Here is an 18,416-nt window from a genome sequence, read left to right on the forward strand (position 1 = left end):
CAGACACCACTGTGCTAGTTACTGTATAAAGTCAGCAAAAAGACTACCCCCTGCTCCAAAAAAACTAAGCACTAGGTAACTGACTGGACAAACTCCTTTCCTTTGAAACTGACTGATCATAGTCATTTGTAAACTCTAGCCTCAAAAAAAATCAAGGCCATAAGTAGAAATCAAAATACCAGATGCGAGAATGCCCAGGTTGAATTAGGTTGTATGCCTTCTAATATTCCAAGAGATATTGGTTCACATTACCAGTCTATGTAGATTACCTAGAAGTAATCAACTCTTGTAGAACTCCTAGGGATTTCTGTCTCAATTCAAGCTATAACAGGTCACAAGTGAGAATCTAACATCTTTTATCTGAGTAGCCTAGTTGTCAAGAAACAAACCCTCTCTTCTCCATAGTAAGATAAGCTTGTGTTTTGCTCCCCTCTAAAGGGCCTGGCAGCTAAGCAAAATACAACTTGCAACAGCACAAAAGAGACATTCATCGCTTGCTTTCCATGCTCTACTCAAGGAAGCTAAGGCCAAGTCATGGACTCTTATCTGTGACTAAAAACAGACTAATGACTTTCCTTTTTGTGTGCGCAAAAGTGCCAAAACAGGTACATTTCCTCCATTGCAGAAAATTAAAAGGCCAGCTATGAAAAAAAAAATCCTCTCTCTTACAAGTTTGCCCATTCTTTCAGAATTGTTCCTAGAAGTATGCAGAGAGATATCAGGCTGAAATGATCTTGCCTCAAAATGACAGTCTCGCTCTGTGACTTTCGATGAGTCTCAACAGTGACTCAGTTAAGAAATTAACATCTCAAATTGTGTAAAAGCAATAAAAATACATAACTCTATTTTCATTAACATACTTGCGTGACTTTATTTCTTCCAGCTCTTTAGTGAGCTTTTCATTTTTCTCCTGAGACTCATGCAGTCTACGTTTTAGGTCCCCTATCTCCTCCTGGGCCTCAGATTTGATATCATTTGCTATGACCACGGCAGTCTGTAGATCAGCTTGGAACTGACGCCATTCTGCGGACTCCTCCTATAAATAACCAAGACCGTAAATAGCAGCTACTAGGAGTTTGAAATCAAAGAATGATGCTGATGCAAAGTTCCAGTGAACTCTCAGAGTGGAAGATTTAAATGGGTGGTAAAAGTACTCATATTTGACAGTCCAAAAGTAAAACACTAAAGTTACAAATCTTAAATACGAAGATAATTTCAGCAGTAATCAGCTTTGGGGTTTTGAAGCAGGAGCATTGGGGAGGTCCTAAAATTTCCTTTTGTCTAAACAAAGAAAAGATATAGTTAATTCTTTAATGATTTGGTAAATTTATCCCAAGCTGAAGCATTTAACTTCATCTTTGAGCTGATGACCCTCTCCCTAGAATTATTCTAACTGCTTTTAAACACAGTAATATTCACTTTCCTGCCCATTAGTAAGTCTGCCAAGTGCTTTGTCTTTGGTATCTATCAACACCAATAATACCCAGTAAGACCAGTTTCTACTTCTACATACTGAAATCCCAACACACTTATACAGCCTTGAAACATTTCTGGTATATTTTTAGAGCAGTGTGCAGGGAAAGACAGGCAGACTGTACTATATATTTTTATTGCTGGGTGATGTTTCATGTACCACGCTTACGGTGCCCCCCCACCCCCCTTTTAGTGCTCAGTTGCACACTTGGTTGTAGGTGTTAACCTACCCGTAGCCTCCTGTGAAGAGTCTTAATTTCTCTTTCCATGTCATGCTTTTGGTCCTGAAGTTTTTTAACAGTATCTGGAAAGATAAGTCAAATCCACTGTAAGATAACACCTTACTCAGTGATTTGTCTACGAAAGAGCAACTGAAGCCACTTGTGCATTTTTAAGACTTCCTGAAACCACCGCTTATATTTTTCAATAATTATTAATGAATGTCTAAGTATGAAGTTATTTAACAAAGCACACCTTCCTGAAAGTGGGAAAATAGTATAAACTAACTCAATGGGTATTAAGATTCCTGTCTCTGCCTTACACCAGGCACAACATTAAAAAACAAAAAAAACTTAGTCACTAAAACGTTACCTGCAAGGTAAGCACAGTGACATGGGAGCATGCTGAATACAGGTTTTGATTCCATCAGCGTTTAAATGGATTTTCCCATTTAAAAATAAAAATAAAAGCTTCGTTACCACACCTACGAATTCACACTTCACTTCCCTGCTCCAAAATAGCTGTCATCAGGAGTGATTCCTTTCATTGTTATTTCAACAGGAACAAGATTCCTATTCTAGCCCTCAAAAAGCTCAAATTCTTGTGTATCACAACATTGTTTGAGATAAGCTGTGTCTGAAGCATGAGGGGCAAACATTAGAGTATATTCAATGAAACCATAATATGGAAGTAAGATGTTCATTTAAACAGGTCAGCAGCTACACAAAGGGCATGCAGCTTGACCACTACCAACTCCTAATCTGGCGTCTGACAGACTGACTCCTGTGATTATTATTCATTTGTTGCATTATTCAATGCACAAGAGAACAGCATGATTGATTATTCCATTCCTATAATTGAGTAACTGATGAAGAAGCACACGGAAAATATTTCTCATTCAGTCCCACTTCACTGATCCTTGGTTCTTAGGGGCATTCTATTTCTACAGAACTGTATGCATATATAAACTGTAAAGATTCAGGGCCTCTTGATTTGTAGGGCCAACTGTGATAAATTATGTTTTTTAGTTCAGGTTTATTATACCAGGAACAGTTGTGAAGCAAATATCTTCTGTGTATATTGGCAGTGCTTTTCTCACATGAAGGCTGCAGGTACCCAATGTACTAAGCTGCTTAAAATCCAAAACCTTGGCATAAACTACAGAGTAGTAGGCACATGCTTTCTGATTATTCAAACATTTACTGTACATTAATTTAAACAACTAAATTGACAGAAGGTAAAATTGTGTGGTTCTTATTCTGTTGTGAAACTGAACTTTCCAATGTGTTTATTTGGTTATCAGTTACAATTAGTTTCAGGGATAATTATGCAACACAGGATTCTTTTTAGAACCTTAAATTCTAACAGTGCTCTTGCCTGCTTCTCCCCATTTTTAAAATTGAACCCTATATTTTGGTACCCAGAATAATCCCCTTGGTCTCTTGGCAGAGAGCTGTTTTCTAGCATTACAAGACATTTTTAAAATAGCATATAGTAGACTAAATCAAAATGCTAAGCAAACCCACACACTTATTCACATGAGGATATTCCATTTCACATCATTTAAACCGGATACTAATTTGGAGACACTATTTGAGCAAAGACAGATTGATCTGTAGTTCTTCTGGAGGCTGACAACTTTGGATTCATCAGCTTTGTTATGCGAATAGTCCTAACTACAGACCCTTTTAATGCCACTGCTAATTTCTTTGTAAGAATGACATAAGCCCCTAAGTGGCTTGAAAAAACAATATTTCAGGCTTGGAAAAGTTCGAACACTTCAAACCAGACATTTTCCTACATCTATAGCTATCTTACAGGACTACATATTCTAAGATGCACATCTAACTGACCTTCTAACATTGGATGTGGTAAGCTAATTAACAGTGAGGGTGACTCAAATCACATGGTACCACGTTGCTTAAGCTACAAAAAATGGAAACCTTTGCTAGTCTTAGTACAAAAGGAGGAATTAGCATTGATACCTTTTTATTAGGCTGAAGTTAACATGCAAAGTTGCCTGTTTCAGGTTAAAAGTGAAAAGTACAACTAAAGAATTTGAGAACAGGATTTTCAAGATTGAAGAAATTGTACATTTTAAGTAAATACTGAAAGTTTCCTACTGAGGGAGCCAGCAAGCCCTACCAAGCTCCCCACACTAGTTTGCAGCAGATTCCAAGAGTGAGGAACTCCAGTGGGGGGCCATCTTTTTTTTAAGACAACTCAGGGAAATGAGTTTCATTTTTAAAAACAATTGTTTTTTTACTCCTAAAAACGACTCATAATTTGTCTAAAAACAAACAAAAAATAGAAAAATAATCACAACAAACCAGAAAACCTAAATGTGTCCTAGAGTTATAGATTGGGTAATGCCAATGTTTTGAGCTGTTTGTGAGACACACCATTAAATGTTAGTACGTTTGTGCTTTGAAGTTCAAAACAATAGCCTGAATATTCTCCAGCTACTATAAACAGTACAGAACATTTTATAGCAACAGAGATTAATTTTTTCTAAATTCTATTAAGGGATGGGAGAAGAACATAGAATTGCCAACACTCAAGAATTCAAAAGGAGTGAGCACCCTAAAACAATTTAAGAAAAGAAAATCATGGTTTTCAGTCTTCTGTTTTTGTACTCCCCTTAGCCATCCCAAATGCATGCACATCATTTAAATACATAAAATATACAGGCACCAACTTCCCTATGTGCCTACTCTGGGCTAACCCCTTTCTGTCCCCATGCACTATCCAGAGCCCACCCTGACCCCAACAAGCTCCAGGGCTTGAGAGAGTGAGGCTGCTGCTGCCGCCAAGCTCAAAAAAAGGGTCTACTGTAGTATAGGGACCTCGTGATAATGCAGGCAGCGGCTATAGCTTCTAGAGGCAGAACAGGAAAACACTCAAACTTCCTGAGCTGCCTGTGTTTTTTGCTATGTGAGATGGTTATTTCTATTTTTAATTATTTGCTTTAATAAATAAATAAATAAATATGTAAGTCAGTTGTAAAAGGATACGATGTAACTGGAAATTAAGTGCTACTGCAATTTTAGATAACAAGTTGTAACAAACTAGGTTATAGATGCCGGGTTTAAAATTGACTTATTTTAGTGTTAAAGTATTTCACTTGAATTTTACAAAACTGTGAAAGGTAAAGAACAAAATATTGAAAAAAATACTTAATTGCATTTTTATCTATAATCTTTTATGAATCCAAATTGGCACAAAAACTGTCACTATAAACAAAGTTTTTTTTTAATGTAAACACCCAATCTGATTAATTTCAATACATTAATACATTTCAAATTTCTTAAAAATGTTACAATGTTAAGACATCGATATTATTTCATAATACATCATTTAAAACAAATTACAATCTGTGAACAACAATCACAATTCAGTTACCACTGAATCCAGCCTATTCAGATTTGCTGAGGATACTTTCAAGATTTTCTGAATTAAGATGCTGAAGAAACTAATTCTGAAGTCTTATCTGTTTGCATGCAGGTTTCTAGGATTTGACTGCCCCAGGCCACATGATGAAAACAGTAATTCTACAGCAGCTACTGTCACGATCATAACCTTGGTTTTCTTCCAGGACATTTACTTGAGATTTTCACTACTAAATAGTGGTTAAATTTTTCAGTGTTTAATTGGAGAACAAGACTTTGAAATAATGGAAACAAGGCTTGCAGATGAATTACTGATGGCAGAACCCCACTTTCAACATAAACTTCTGCATATTGAAGAGTAAGTACTGATTCCTCTGTTGTGAGTGGAAACTAGCATGTGATGACTGATCACATGCTAGAAAATTACATGGTATAATGTCCAGCTAGCTAATGCTTTCTCAGCACCAATTTTGCCATCATTTAACTGCAATTTCAAATCAAGGTTGTTGGGTGCTTTTTTAGTCTTCGCCAGCTTCAGCATGAATTCAGAATCAAAAGCTATTTTACTGGCTTTGATATAAGAAGCAATTACTCAACAGCTTCTTTAAACCAATTATTTGTCATCTTCTAACAAACCATGGAGTCTATTGACACTGCTTCCCATATTTTTTATAGTAATATTAGGATATGATTGTGTCATAATGAGGGCTGTCAAGTGATTAAAAACTAATTGCAATTAATTGCACTGTTAAACAATAACAATACTATTTATTTACATATTTTTGAATGTTTTCTACATTTTCAAATATATTTGATTTCAATTATAACAGAATACAAACTGTACAGTGCTCACTTTATATTTATTTTTGATTACAAATATTTGCACTGTAAAAAACAAAACAGCATTATTCAATTCATGTAATACAAGTTCTGTAGTGCAATCTCTATCATGAAAGTTGAACTTATAAATGTAGAATTCATGCATAAAAAAATGCACTCCAAAACAAAACAGTGTAAAACTTTAGATCCTACAAATCCATTCAGTCCTATTTCTTGTTCAGACAATTGCTCCGACAAATAAGTCTGTTTACATTTGCAGTAGATGCTGCTGCCCGCTTCTTGTTCACAATATCACCTGATAGTGAGAACAGGTGTTTGCATGGCAATATTGTAGCTGGTGTCGCAAGATATTTATATGCCAGATGCGCTAAAGATTCCTATGTCCCTTGATGCTTCAACCACCATTCCAAAGGGCGTGTCCATGATGATGATGGGTTCTCCTCGATAACGATCCAAAGTGCAGACCGACTCATGTTCATTTTCATCATCTGAGTTAGATGCTACCAGCAGACAGTTGATTTCCTTTTTTGGTTGTTTGGGTTCTGTAGTTTCCGCATCAAAGTGTTGCTCTTTTAAGACTTCTGAAAGCATGCTCCACACCTCATCCCTCTGAGATTTTGGAAGATCTTGGGACGAGTGCAATAGTTATCTTTAGAAATTTCACATTGGTATCTTCTTTGCATTCTGTCAAATTTGCAGTGAAAGTAATCTTAAAACAAACAACACGTGCTGGGTCATCATCCGAGACTGCTATAACATAAAATATATGGCACAATGAAGGTAAAACAGAGCAGGAGACATACAGTTCACCCCCAACGAGTTCAGTCACAAATTTAATGAACACATTTTTTTAATGAGTGGTACCAGCATGGAAACATGTCCTCTGGAATGATGGCTGAAGCATGAAGAGGCATATGAATCTTTAGCACATCTGGCATGTAAGTATCTTGTGACGCCAGCTACAACAATGCCATGCGAACACCTGTTTCCACTTTCAAATGACATTGTAATTAAGAAGTGGGCAGCATTATCTCACGTAAATGTAAACAAACTTATTTCTCTTAGTGACAGGCTGAACAAGAAGCATGACTAAAATGGACTTGTATACTCTAAAGTTTTACACTTTTGTTTTGGAGTGCAGTTATATAACACAAATAATCAACATTTGTAAGTTGCACATTCATTGATAAAGAGATTGCACTACAGTACTTTTATGAAAGTAGTACTGGACTCCATAACAGAATACCAGTATTTTTACACTGGGGAAGAGGGGAGAACCACCACACTGGAAAACAAAAACAAAGAGGAGTCTAGTGGCACCTTAAAGACTAACAGATTTATTTGGGCATAAGCTTTCGTGGGTAAAAAACCCCACTTCTTCAGATGCATGGAGTGAAAATTACAGATGCAGGCATAAATATCTGTAATTTTCACTCCATGAATCTGAAGAAGTGGAGTTTTTCACCCACTAAAGCTTATGCCCAAATAAATCTGTTAGTCTTTAAGGTGCCACCAGACTTCTCATTGTTTTTGTGAATATAGACTAACAGGGCTACCCCTCTGATACTGGAAAACAAAAGGATTCCCAAAACATGCCAAACTTATTTAAGGCAGGGAAGTGACAAAGTGTGTTCATTCTTCACTGAATCCCCGCCCAGGATTACTGCTGGAAACATCTAAGAAACAAAGACAAAGTGGGGGGATGGGGGGGCAGGAGGAAAAGAACTGAGCCCAGGCTGGAAACGTGTTTGGCCTGTGAAAAATACCTGCAGTTTTAATCTGCAAACAAGAGCAGCTGGCCTTCAAGAACCACTGCAATCTGCCTAACACAACATTTAGGGTGAGAAATTACTATTTGTAACCAGTTTCTTTAGTATCTTAAGCTTAGTTTGCGTGTTTGTTTCATTTGATAAGTAATCTGCTTTATCTGTTTGCTAACCTTATAACTACTTAAAATCTATCTTTTGTAGTTAATAAACTTGTTTTTGTTTTCTCTAAAACCAGTCTGTGTAATTCATAACAGGGGGGGGGGGAAGCTGTGCAGATCTTCCTCCACATTCGGGGAGGGGATGAATGTCATGACCGTACGCTGTACGGTTCTCTGTGCAGCGCAAGACAATATAATTTTGGGTTTACACTCCAGAGGGGGTCCACTGGAGTGTTGGGCAATTCCCTAGCTGAAGCCTACCCATGCAGAGCTGATTTCAGTGTCTGTGTCTTTTTGCAGCTGGGGGTGTCCCTACCTGTGTGTGTGCTGGAGGAGACTTGAGGGCCTGGCTTGGCAGGACAGCGTAAGGGAGCCCAGGCTGGTGGACCAGGCGGGTTCAGTGGTATGTCAGTATATCAGGTGGCACCCAGGGGGAGGGGAACCCATTACATCTATATCTTGTCTATGCATCAATTACTCTTATTCCCTTGGGCCAATCTAAAACAAAATCTTATAGGCAATCTGCAAAAGCATTCCATCTTTCTTCTTGGGTCATGATATTTGCTCTTTTCAAATCTTTTGACAATAATTTTAAAATATGTGCAAGCCATGTGTCGCGTATTATCTTGCAAAACTTTCCTAATCTTAGCTATATTGGCTGCATTGTTTGTCACAAAATAAATCACGGCATTTACTTCCTCTCACTCTGAGAAACACTAGCAACTGTAGAACAACAGATGAATATGAACAATTGAAGATAAATGTTTGTCCCGCATGTAAACATTACTTCCCTCAGTAGCTACTGTAACACAATACAGCAGAACCTCAGAATTATGAACTGACTAGTCAACCACACAACTCACTTGGAACCATAAGTACACAATCAGGCAGCAACACAGACCAAACAAACACTGTACTGTGTTAAATGTAAACTACTAAAAAATAAAGGGAAAACAGCATTTTTTTTTGCATAGTAAAATTTCAAAGCTGTATTAAGTTAATGTTCAGTTGTAAATTTTTGAAAGAACAGCCATAATGTTTTGTTTGAAGTTATGAACATTTCTGAGTTACAAACAACCTCAATTCCTGAGGTTCGAAACTGTGAGGTTCTAGTGTAGGCTTGTTGTTAAACTTAAACCATTCATCTATAGTCACACACAAGCACTCAGTTTCTGAAGACACGTATGTTATGCCTACAATAGAAGTACCAGAATATTACACCAGAACAGTGCTCCAAGTATGGACGCAGATTATACCAGCCAAGTACCAATATAGCAAATACACCTTCCACAAAGGAAACAAATTATAAAAGTGTAGTTTTGCCAGTATAAATGCATCTCTACTATGGCCTTCTGCTGGCACAGCTATGTCAGTCAGGGACCATACCTCTTCAAGCTCCTGAGTGATATAGCTATACCAGCAGAAGTCTGTACTGTAGACCTAACCTTAGTCTTCTAGATTTAGGGCTTGTCTACACTTACCGGGGAGTTGATGCATGGCAATCAATGCATCAGCGGTTGATTTAGCGGGTCTACTGAAGACCCACTAAATCGACTGCTGATCGCTCTCCCATCGACTCCTGTACTCAACCTGAATGAGAAGCACAAGGTGAGTCGACAGGAGAACATCTCCAGTCGACATAGTGTAGTGTGGATCCCGCGGTAAGTAGATTTAAGTACATTGACTTCAGCTACATTATTCATGTAGCTGAAGTTGCACAACTTAGATCAATCTCTCTCCCTGTAGCGTAGACAAAGCCTAAGTGTTTCAAGAGAAGATATACAGTCAACACAAATCCTGACAGAGGAGTACAGCATGGTTGAAGCTTTTCATTTTTCTTGAATTGTGGATGTTCAATGTAGGGCCTGGTCTATATTTGAAAGTTGTACTGGTAAAACTGCCTGTTATTGGTATGATTTTTTTACCAATATATTTACACCGCCACAAGCCTAGTGTGCATGCATTATACTGGTACAAAGGAGCCTTTTACTGGGATAGCTATTTCCCTTAAAGTAGAGTATCATTATACCAGTATAACTGCAACCACACTAGCAGAGTTATACCTGTATAATTATGTTAGTACACCTCTACCCTGATATAACGCGACCCAATATAACACGAATTATGATATAACGTGGTAAAGCAGCGCTCTGGGGGGCAGGGCTCCATGCTCCAGCGGATCAAAGCAAGTTCAATATAACGCGGTTTCTCCTACAACGTGGTAAGATATTTTGGCTCCTGAAGACAGCATTATATCAGGATAGAGGTGTATATTGGTGAACCCAACAATAGTTGTAACACTGCTGTTCAAAGACCGCTTGTCTATTATGCTCACCAAAATTGTCTCCTTGTTTCCTTGTACTCTGCCTGTAACCATCTGCTGTCTTTTGTCTTATTCTAAGATAGTGCCTGCCCAAAGAGTGTCAATCTTTTGTTCTGTGTTTTAACAGCGCCTAGCCCCATCCAAGACCAGGACTCCTACATGCTAAATTACTACATATAATAATAAAATAATGGTTTAAATAATACAGCTTTCTATAGTAGGAAAATGGGTTGGATCACAAATACACCAAAGCACTGGCTTTTTGCTTATCCATTTTGTGTTTGAGTTTCTGTTATTATCACATAAAGGTGTTAAGTCCAGGTGATCAGTCTTACTGGGCAGAGATTAACGCTTTCAGTGTCAAATTTTAGTAGAAAGTCACCTGTATTAAGATCTCAAATTTTACTATTAGTAAAACTCACTTGTGTTGAATAAAATGAATCCTTTTGTATGCCATATAATAAAAGAGGTATAAATAACCCAACATCAGCAAGGGTTAAGAAGACTGAATTCCACTGAGATTTTAAGAGATCATTTTTATCTGTGTTTCAAAATATCTTGCATTAAATGTATATACAAACATCTTGATTTTAAGAAGAAAATCTGACAACCGAGGTGCTAATTTAAATAGCTAATCTCTGTTATAAAGACAAACTTCACCAAGAGCATGTGTTTCAAGTGTTCATTCAACATTTATTAGCTGGGTTTTAGAGATAGGGGGGTTGGTTTTTACATAAAAAACAAATGGCTACTAGACAATTTAGCATTCTTATTTTACCAAAAGACTTTCAGTTCAGTTCATTTGGTTTTTCAAACCCAGCATCCAAAACCAGAGCAAAACCGCCACCTAGTGTAATGTTTCTAAAAAAGATACAGGCTTAGCTATACTGGGAATTTTTGCACCTAGTATAAATGTGCTGCGCTGGTGTAAAAAATACACCTGCAATCTTTATTCTGGAATTTGTTAACTTTTAGTTTGCAACCTGGGAACCTTGACATTCTTTTAAAGTAATTTTTGCAAGCTTATATAATAGAATTTTTAAGTTGAAGGGAAATGTCATGTCACAATAATGAAACAGTTGGTTTTTTTAAAGACATGAAGTTGTAATGCACTTTTTGGTATATTCCCAGTTTCATCTTTCTGATCTCTAGTAGCTATTCAAAGGAATGACACCTAACTTCCTGCACTTGAGCTTCTCATATGTCACTCCATTATTTATTCTGGCTGATCATTAAACTGAATTCATTTCCAGGTCTTATTACTAATTTCAGTTATGAAGTACACCCTCCTACACTTATGGACTTGTTTCTGTGAATTCTCCAATTGTTTATTAATATTCTGCCACTATTTATTGCTTCTCACATCATCCCTGTAATTTACAGTTAGTTCGACACTCAGCACATTCTCTCCTCAAAGAGCTACAGCAGTCACTCTATCCTATTTTTTAAATCTAAACCAAAGACTTTTCTTTCCTATTACTTTTTACTATGGTTCAGTTGTTTTACTGTGGAGAACCATGCTTTTTCTGAATGGTGCTATGTACAGAAACATGTAATGAAAAATTCTCTACATTTAAAAAGCCATTAACATGGCCACCATGTATCTGGCCATTCATCTCAGACTAATTCAAGATCAAAGGAATTGGTTAATCTATTAATATTAGAAAATTTGCTGCTGTAATGGATTTTTCTGTCACTTTAATACCACCATCTGTTAAATTTTTTAGATTCTAGATCCGTGTTCTGAGCACAAGTCCTAAAGAGATTTGCTCCTCCTCTTCAAAGGGTTGTGTTTTTTTTTTTCCTATGGGAAGCAGTGACACCAAAGAACTATTGTAAGAATTTTAGTTTTGAAGCAATGAAGAGTTGAGAGTTTTTAAAGGTATTGAGTTATGAGAAGAGTATTAACAAAAAGGCAGATTTTAATTATACTATTATTTGGTTACCACACTTTACAGCTACCTCAAGGTGTCACTCTCCTTCCTGCCTATACTTACAATACAGGATGCTTCCTGAAGCTATTACATCAGATTACTATCCATAAAATTCAACTAAAACAGATTAGTATCTAGATAACAGATCAAAGAAGATATGGAATTTCTCATGGAGCTTTGAGCCTAGCAAGATATAGGTCTGCTAACTGACTGAATTGAGGTATGCAGCCTCATGACTGCACACAGCCCTTTTGAGACAGGTCTGTGTGACAAAACTGGAACTGCTTGGTAATATTATACGGATACTGTATGGTAACCTGATTATTAGAGTGTTTACCATATGATTTCGCTTAATAGGGGACTGTAAAGACAAAACAAGGAGGAAAAGAAAGAATGGCTCAAGATAAGCTACCACTAAGGAAATATTTGAGGGATGTTAAGAGACCATAGCAGAGCCATAGGCTGTGAGAACTCTGGCATGATCTTCTGCTAAGCCTATTTGAATGATTTAGTCCAGAAAGACCAAAGCCCAAGAACACAGAAGAACAACAAACTATGGCAGTTCAGTGAAAGTAGACTGATACGAAGAAACCTGCCGGGGCATCTAAAGATGTTATGCCTCCTGAAGTTGCACTCACAAGACTAAGTCTTTAGGTAAGACAGACATGCATGTAGAATGTGGATTTTAAAATCCTTATTCTTTAAATGCTTTGTCCTTACCGTAGAAGCAAAATATATTTTGATGCTAAGAAGGATGCTTTGTCACTGTATACTACTGGTCACAGGCTCTCAAAAGGAAGAATTGCAGGTCTCTGAACTCACTCAGATGTGCTGGGTAAGCATGGTTAATCCACAAGGTACTGTAGCCCAAGGCTTGGACTCAGAATGGGGCAAATGCAGACTTTCATACCAAGATATGTAAAAGGCATGAAGCCTGACACTTGCGGCAATGCACTGTGAAGGACCAGAAGAGGGACAGAGGTGCAGCTGTGTAATCATGACAGTCGATATTTATATTTTCAGACAGACACACTCCCCACTGAACTACTCCACAAGACTGGCGGGCATGATTTTTGCTGGATGCTTCAAGTGAGTCTTGAGCCCATCCATAAAATAGTGCCCATCTATAAAAAGGGAAATAAAAACAACCCAGGAAACTACAGACCAGTTAGTTTAACTTCTGTGCCAGGGAAGATAATGGAGCAAGTAATTAAAGAAATCATCTGCAAACACTTGGAAGGTGGTAAGGTGATAGGGAATAGCCAGCATGGATTTGTAAAGAACAAATCATGTCAAACCAACCTGATAGCTTTCTTTGATAGGATAACGAGTCTTGTGGATAAGGGAGAAGCGGTGGATGTGGTATACCTAGACTTTAGTAAGGCATTTGATACGGTCTCGCATGATATCCTTATCGATAAACTAGGCAAATACAATTTAGATGGGGCTACTATAAGGTGGGTGCATAATTGGCTGGATAACCATACTCAGAGAGTAGTTATTAATGGCTTCCAATCCTGCTGAAAAGGTATAACAAGTGGGGTTCCGCAGGGGTCTGTTTTGGGACCGGCTCTGTTCAATATCTTCATCAACGACTTAGATGTTGGCATAGAAAGTACGCTTATTAAGTTTGTGGACAATACCAAACTGGGAGGGATTGCAACTGCTTTGGAGGACAAGGTCAAAATTCAAAATGATCTGGACAAATTGGAGAAATGGTCTGAGGTAAACCGGAAGAAGTTCAATAAAGACAAATGCAAAGTGCTCCACTTAGGAAGGAACAATCAGTTTCACACATACAGAATGGGAAGAGACTGTCTAGGAAGGAGTATGGCAGAAAGAGATCTAGGGGTCATAGTGGACCACAAGCTAAATATGAGTGAACAGTGTGATACTGTTGCAAAAAAAGCAAACGTGATTCTGGGATGCATTAAAAGGTGTGTTGTAAACAAGACACGAGAAGTCATTCTTCCGCTCTACTCTGCGCTGGTTAGGCCTCAACTGGAGTATTGTGTCCAGTTCTGGGCACCGCATTTCAAGAAAGATGTGGAGAAATTGGAGAGGGTCCAGAGACGAGCAACAGGAATGATTAAAGGTCTTGAGAACATGACCTATGAAGGAAGGCTGAGAGAATTGGGTTAATTTAGTTTGGAAAAGAAAAGACTGAGAGGGGACATGATAGCAGTTTTCAGGTATCTAAAAGGGTGTCATCAGGAGGAGGGAGAAAACTTGTTCACCTTAGCCTCTAAGGATAGAACAAGAAGCAATGGGCTTAAACTGCAGCAAGGGAGATTTAGGTTGGATATTAGGAAAAAGTTCCTAACTGTCAGGGTAGTTAAACACTGGAATAAATTGCCTAGGGAGGTTGTGGAATCTCCATCTCTGGAGATATTTAAGAGTAGGTTAGATAAATGTCTATCAGGGATGGTCTAGACAGTATTTGGTCCTGCCATGAGGGCAGAGGACTGGACTCGATGACCTCTCGAGGTCGCTTCCAGTCCTAGAGTCTATGAGTCTATTCAGGAAATGGACGCTAAGAGACAGCAGGATAGAAAGTTTCCCAACCTGCTTGAGTTTTCCCAACTAGAGCTGCCAAATTCATTTTCAGTTTCACAGTTTGACCAAGTACACATGGATGTGACCACGAAGACAACAGTATTTGCAAAATTATTTAGGGTCCCTGTTCAATTTCTCCATTGAAAATACATTTTCTTCAACAGGGAGACTTTTCTTGGTCTAGGAACAACCAAATTATCCACAGATGTACACATTTAACTTTTGGAAGTGTATATAGCTTTGCTGTACTGGAGAGATAAGAGAACTTGGGTTCTCCCAGACAGAATTAAATCAATAATCACAGATAATATGCCATAATCTGAATCTATAACTACATGCTGTTCTGCTTGAAAATTGACTCAAAATGGCATTGAGGATTCATATTTATTCTCAAGATTGCCAGTTCATATTTTCTCAACTTACATGTGTTCGGCCCCATCCCCAACTAGTCCTGCAAGTCCAAAGTCAAGCTGAGTTCATTCCTTCTAAGATTCATTCATTCTTTCTGCAAGGTTTATTCTGATTTCAAACCACATGTGCGCAAACCACAATTAAAATACTTTTACTATCCTGTTTCAGCTGTTTTCAAGTTAAAATATGATGCATCAAGAGGAACTCATATCACTTACTCTCTAAGTCAGATATGATGAGGTTGTCATGAAGTTTCACAGCTCGATGCTGCTCTACTTCATCTTCCAACTCGAAGATTGTTTCTTTCATGTCACTTCTTTCAGTCTCTTTTTCTTCTAGCTCTGCCCGAAGCTTTTCTAGAGTCATATTGAGATCCTCAATTTGCTTCTTGGCTTCTTCTTGGAAGACTCTGTATTCATCTTCAACCTGAAGAAAAACCATTAAATGACCATAATGAATTCAGGAAAAAGATGAACTCAAAATAAAAATTGGTTGCATTATTCACTGTCACAGCCATCATCCTTAAAATATTTTTAAAAATCTTATAAGAACTAAATTTAATATCAAGAAGTGTTAAGCAAATTGAGAAGCTCTATGTGAATTCATTAGGAGTTGCTATATCTGGACCAAAGTGTGATATGTCATACCTAACTTTTGGTTGCACTGTGACTATCAAGTTGGACCACTTTCACAGTTAAGCTCTTATTTCAGAATTGAATTTATTTCAGAATCTATCAAGCATCCCACCACATGACAAGTGAAGCAGTAACAGAATAATACTGAATCACAAGCTGAAATGAGAAGCAGCCAAAAAAAAAAAAAAAAAAGAGTAATATTCCCCCATCCCACACACACAAACGTGATTACAAGAACAAGGCTTAAGCCCTGAGCTAATCTTTTAATCATTTTATGCCAATTACTGAGAAAGAATATTATAGTACAATACATGAGGCACCACCTAGGTAAATCAGCTATAAATTATTTATACCTGCTTAAGGATGTCCCACAATCACTTTATTTAAAAACCAATTATCTGCTTAATTCCAACTAAGGTTTTATATATCTATTTTTTCCCTTAAACATGTGTCATTTATACGAGTAATCCAGTACAGATTGAGTTTAGGTGTAAAAAGCTTCATAAAAGGACATACTTTTTTTGTACATAAGATCCAATAGAAAAATCTTGAATACAGGCACATTCTGGAAAAGCTCATAACTGGTCACATACATCCAAGGAAGAAATTGAAAAACTGTAATGAACAGTAGAGGGAGGCTTGGAGGCTTATACTTATAAGATATAGAATGATAATTGTTTGAACACTACCTTAGCAATGGCATCCTGCAGTCGATTGGCATCATTGCGAGTGAGAGCCAGCTCTTCCTGCAGACTGCTGGCCAAAGTCTCTGCTTTTTCCTTGTCCAGCCTGACACTCTCCAGCAAATCTTGTATATCTGATTTATCTCCAGAGTTGTGTATAGAGTACAGTTCAGCCACTTTTTGCTTTTCATGCTCCAGCTGAGCCTTTAGCCTGTTCATCTCAATCTGGTCACTGGCTACTGTGGCTTTGTACTCCTCTAAGGTGGCTGCTAATACTGCCTTACTTTTCTGCTCGGACTCAATAATTCGTTCCATGTGGTGGTTCCGTTCTTTCAGTGCCCCTATAATTTCCTGGGCCTCCTTGTTATCTTGCTCTGCCATCTTCAAAGTGTTGCTCAGATGCTGCTGGACACCCAGCAGTTGCTCTCGTTCAAAACGAGCATTCTCAGCAAGATCCATATACCGTTGCTCTAACTCCATATACCTCCCACTTTTCATATCTTCATCAATAACATATGAGATGTGATGTTCATCTAAAAGGGAGCGAAAATATTCAATCTGTCGGCTGAAGTGTTCTAACTTGTCACTCTGCTGGCACAAGGATTCCATAAGAATTACTTTTTCTTCTCCAAGTCTTTCATTCTCACTGTTCAGCTCTTGAGTTATTTGTTGTAAATCTGCGAGTTCCTGAAGTGTTGCCTGAAGCTCCTCAGCTGTACTATGCTGATTCTCCTCCATCTGGTGTATCCGTTCTGTCAGACAAGCTACAGAAACTTCACTTGCATTGCCACTGCTTCCTTTCCTAGATCTTTCTATGCTTGGTACTCCTTCAGACTCTGAAGACGATGGAGCATCTAAGGCATCATCACTTGATGTAAGTGGCTGATAAACTTCACTGCACTCACTGTCTAAATTATCCATGGAGTTACTATGCTGATTGTCCATTAAAGTGTTTTCATCCTGACTCAACAAATCTTCCATTGAACCAGGAGCAGAACCTTCCACTGAAGATGTAAGAGTGCCACCACCATCACTGTGGTTACCAGTTGTGATCTCTGGGCTCAAAGATTGATAGCCAAAGAGTTTCTCAGAGTTGTCTAGCCTTTGTTCCAAAGAAAAGCCCAATGCATTTAATCTGTCCTTCAGCATTCGATTCTCATTCTTCAGTTGGTTGAGCTCTTCTCGGATGGCAGTGTTTTGCTCTTGTAACACTAATAATGTAGACTCTACATCAGTTGGCTGGTGAACAACAATGGTCTCTTTTTCCTCAGACTTCTCACCACCCTCATGCTGATCTTCATTAAGGCCCAGCTGAGCACGCATATCTCTGAGTTCATTCCTCAAGTGTAAAATCTCCACATCTTTAGTTTTTGCTAAAGTCAGAAGATCTTTCACTTTAGCTTCCAAAGCAGCTTTGTCATTGATTTGATTGTCCGATTTGGATTTACTCATCCGAACATCAGACTCTGGATTAGTACGACTACGGGAGCGTTTTGCCAGAATGGTATCATTAGGCCCCTGTCCTGCCAAAGGGAGTTTTTTGCTTTGGTTCAGACGGGAACGATCGCGTATTCTTTCCCTAGAAGAGCTAGATTCTTTATTTCCAGATGAAGTGCTACGCTTGGCTGTGGAACTCGTACCTGTATGTTTTTAAAAATTTAATTTTAATTCATTTGAAAAAATCAGCAATGTGAGTACATGTATGAAATTACATATAAAAGACTACATATTTTGCTATGATTATAAAATGGCTGCCATTCTAAACCACACTTTTGAAAATGAAATATGTACAGTCTATTTATGATAGTCTCAAATAAGGTTTAAACATTCTTTATAGTGTCTAAAGACATGTTAAGCCACCCCACTCTCCCGAAACAAGGATTAAAAAACCTACTGTTTGCAAGAGGAAAAGAGATTCTCCACCAAAGTGTCTAATAAATTGTATAAAAAATGAAGAGTAACTATATGTAAGAAACTTGATATCCTCTCTTTAAAGTTCACAGATCACAGCTACATCTTCACTTTT

The 18,416-nt window shown here is 37.9% G+C and overlaps 1 protein-coding gene across 3 annotated transcripts in view; it reads right to left on the bottom strand.

Annotated features, from left to right (window-relative positions):
- Positions 1 to 18,416, bottom strand: part of SPECC1L (sperm antigen with calponin homology and coiled-coil domains 1 like) — a 107,146-nt gene that overhangs the window by 64,016 nt on the left and 24,714 nt on the right. For all 3 annotated transcript variants that reach the window (XR_004003036.1, XM_030583523.1, XM_030583522.1), the window contains exons 4-7: positions 16,397 to 18,030; positions 15,291 to 15,498; positions 1,704 to 1,777; positions 861 to 1,036 (exon numbers count right to left, since the gene is read on the bottom strand). Coding sequence is in view for 2 of the 3 variants with exons in the window: in XM_030583523.1 (XP_030439383.1) it covers positions 861 to 1,036; positions 1,704 to 1,777; positions 15,291 to 15,498; positions 16,397 to 18,030 (2,092 nt within the window). In the remaining variant the exon portion in view is untranslated. The remainder of the gene's footprint in view (positions 1 to 860; positions 1,037 to 1,703; positions 1,778 to 15,290; positions 15,499 to 16,396; positions 18,031 to 18,416) is intronic.

This window comes from Gopherus evgoodei, chromosome 13 (assembly GCF_007399415.2).
Source record: "Gopherus evgoodei ecotype Sinaloan lineage chromosome 13, rGopEvg1_v1.p, whole genome shotgun sequence".
Classification (NCBI taxonomy): domain Eukaryota; kingdom Metazoa; phylum Chordata; order Testudines; family Testudinidae; genus Gopherus; species Gopherus evgoodei.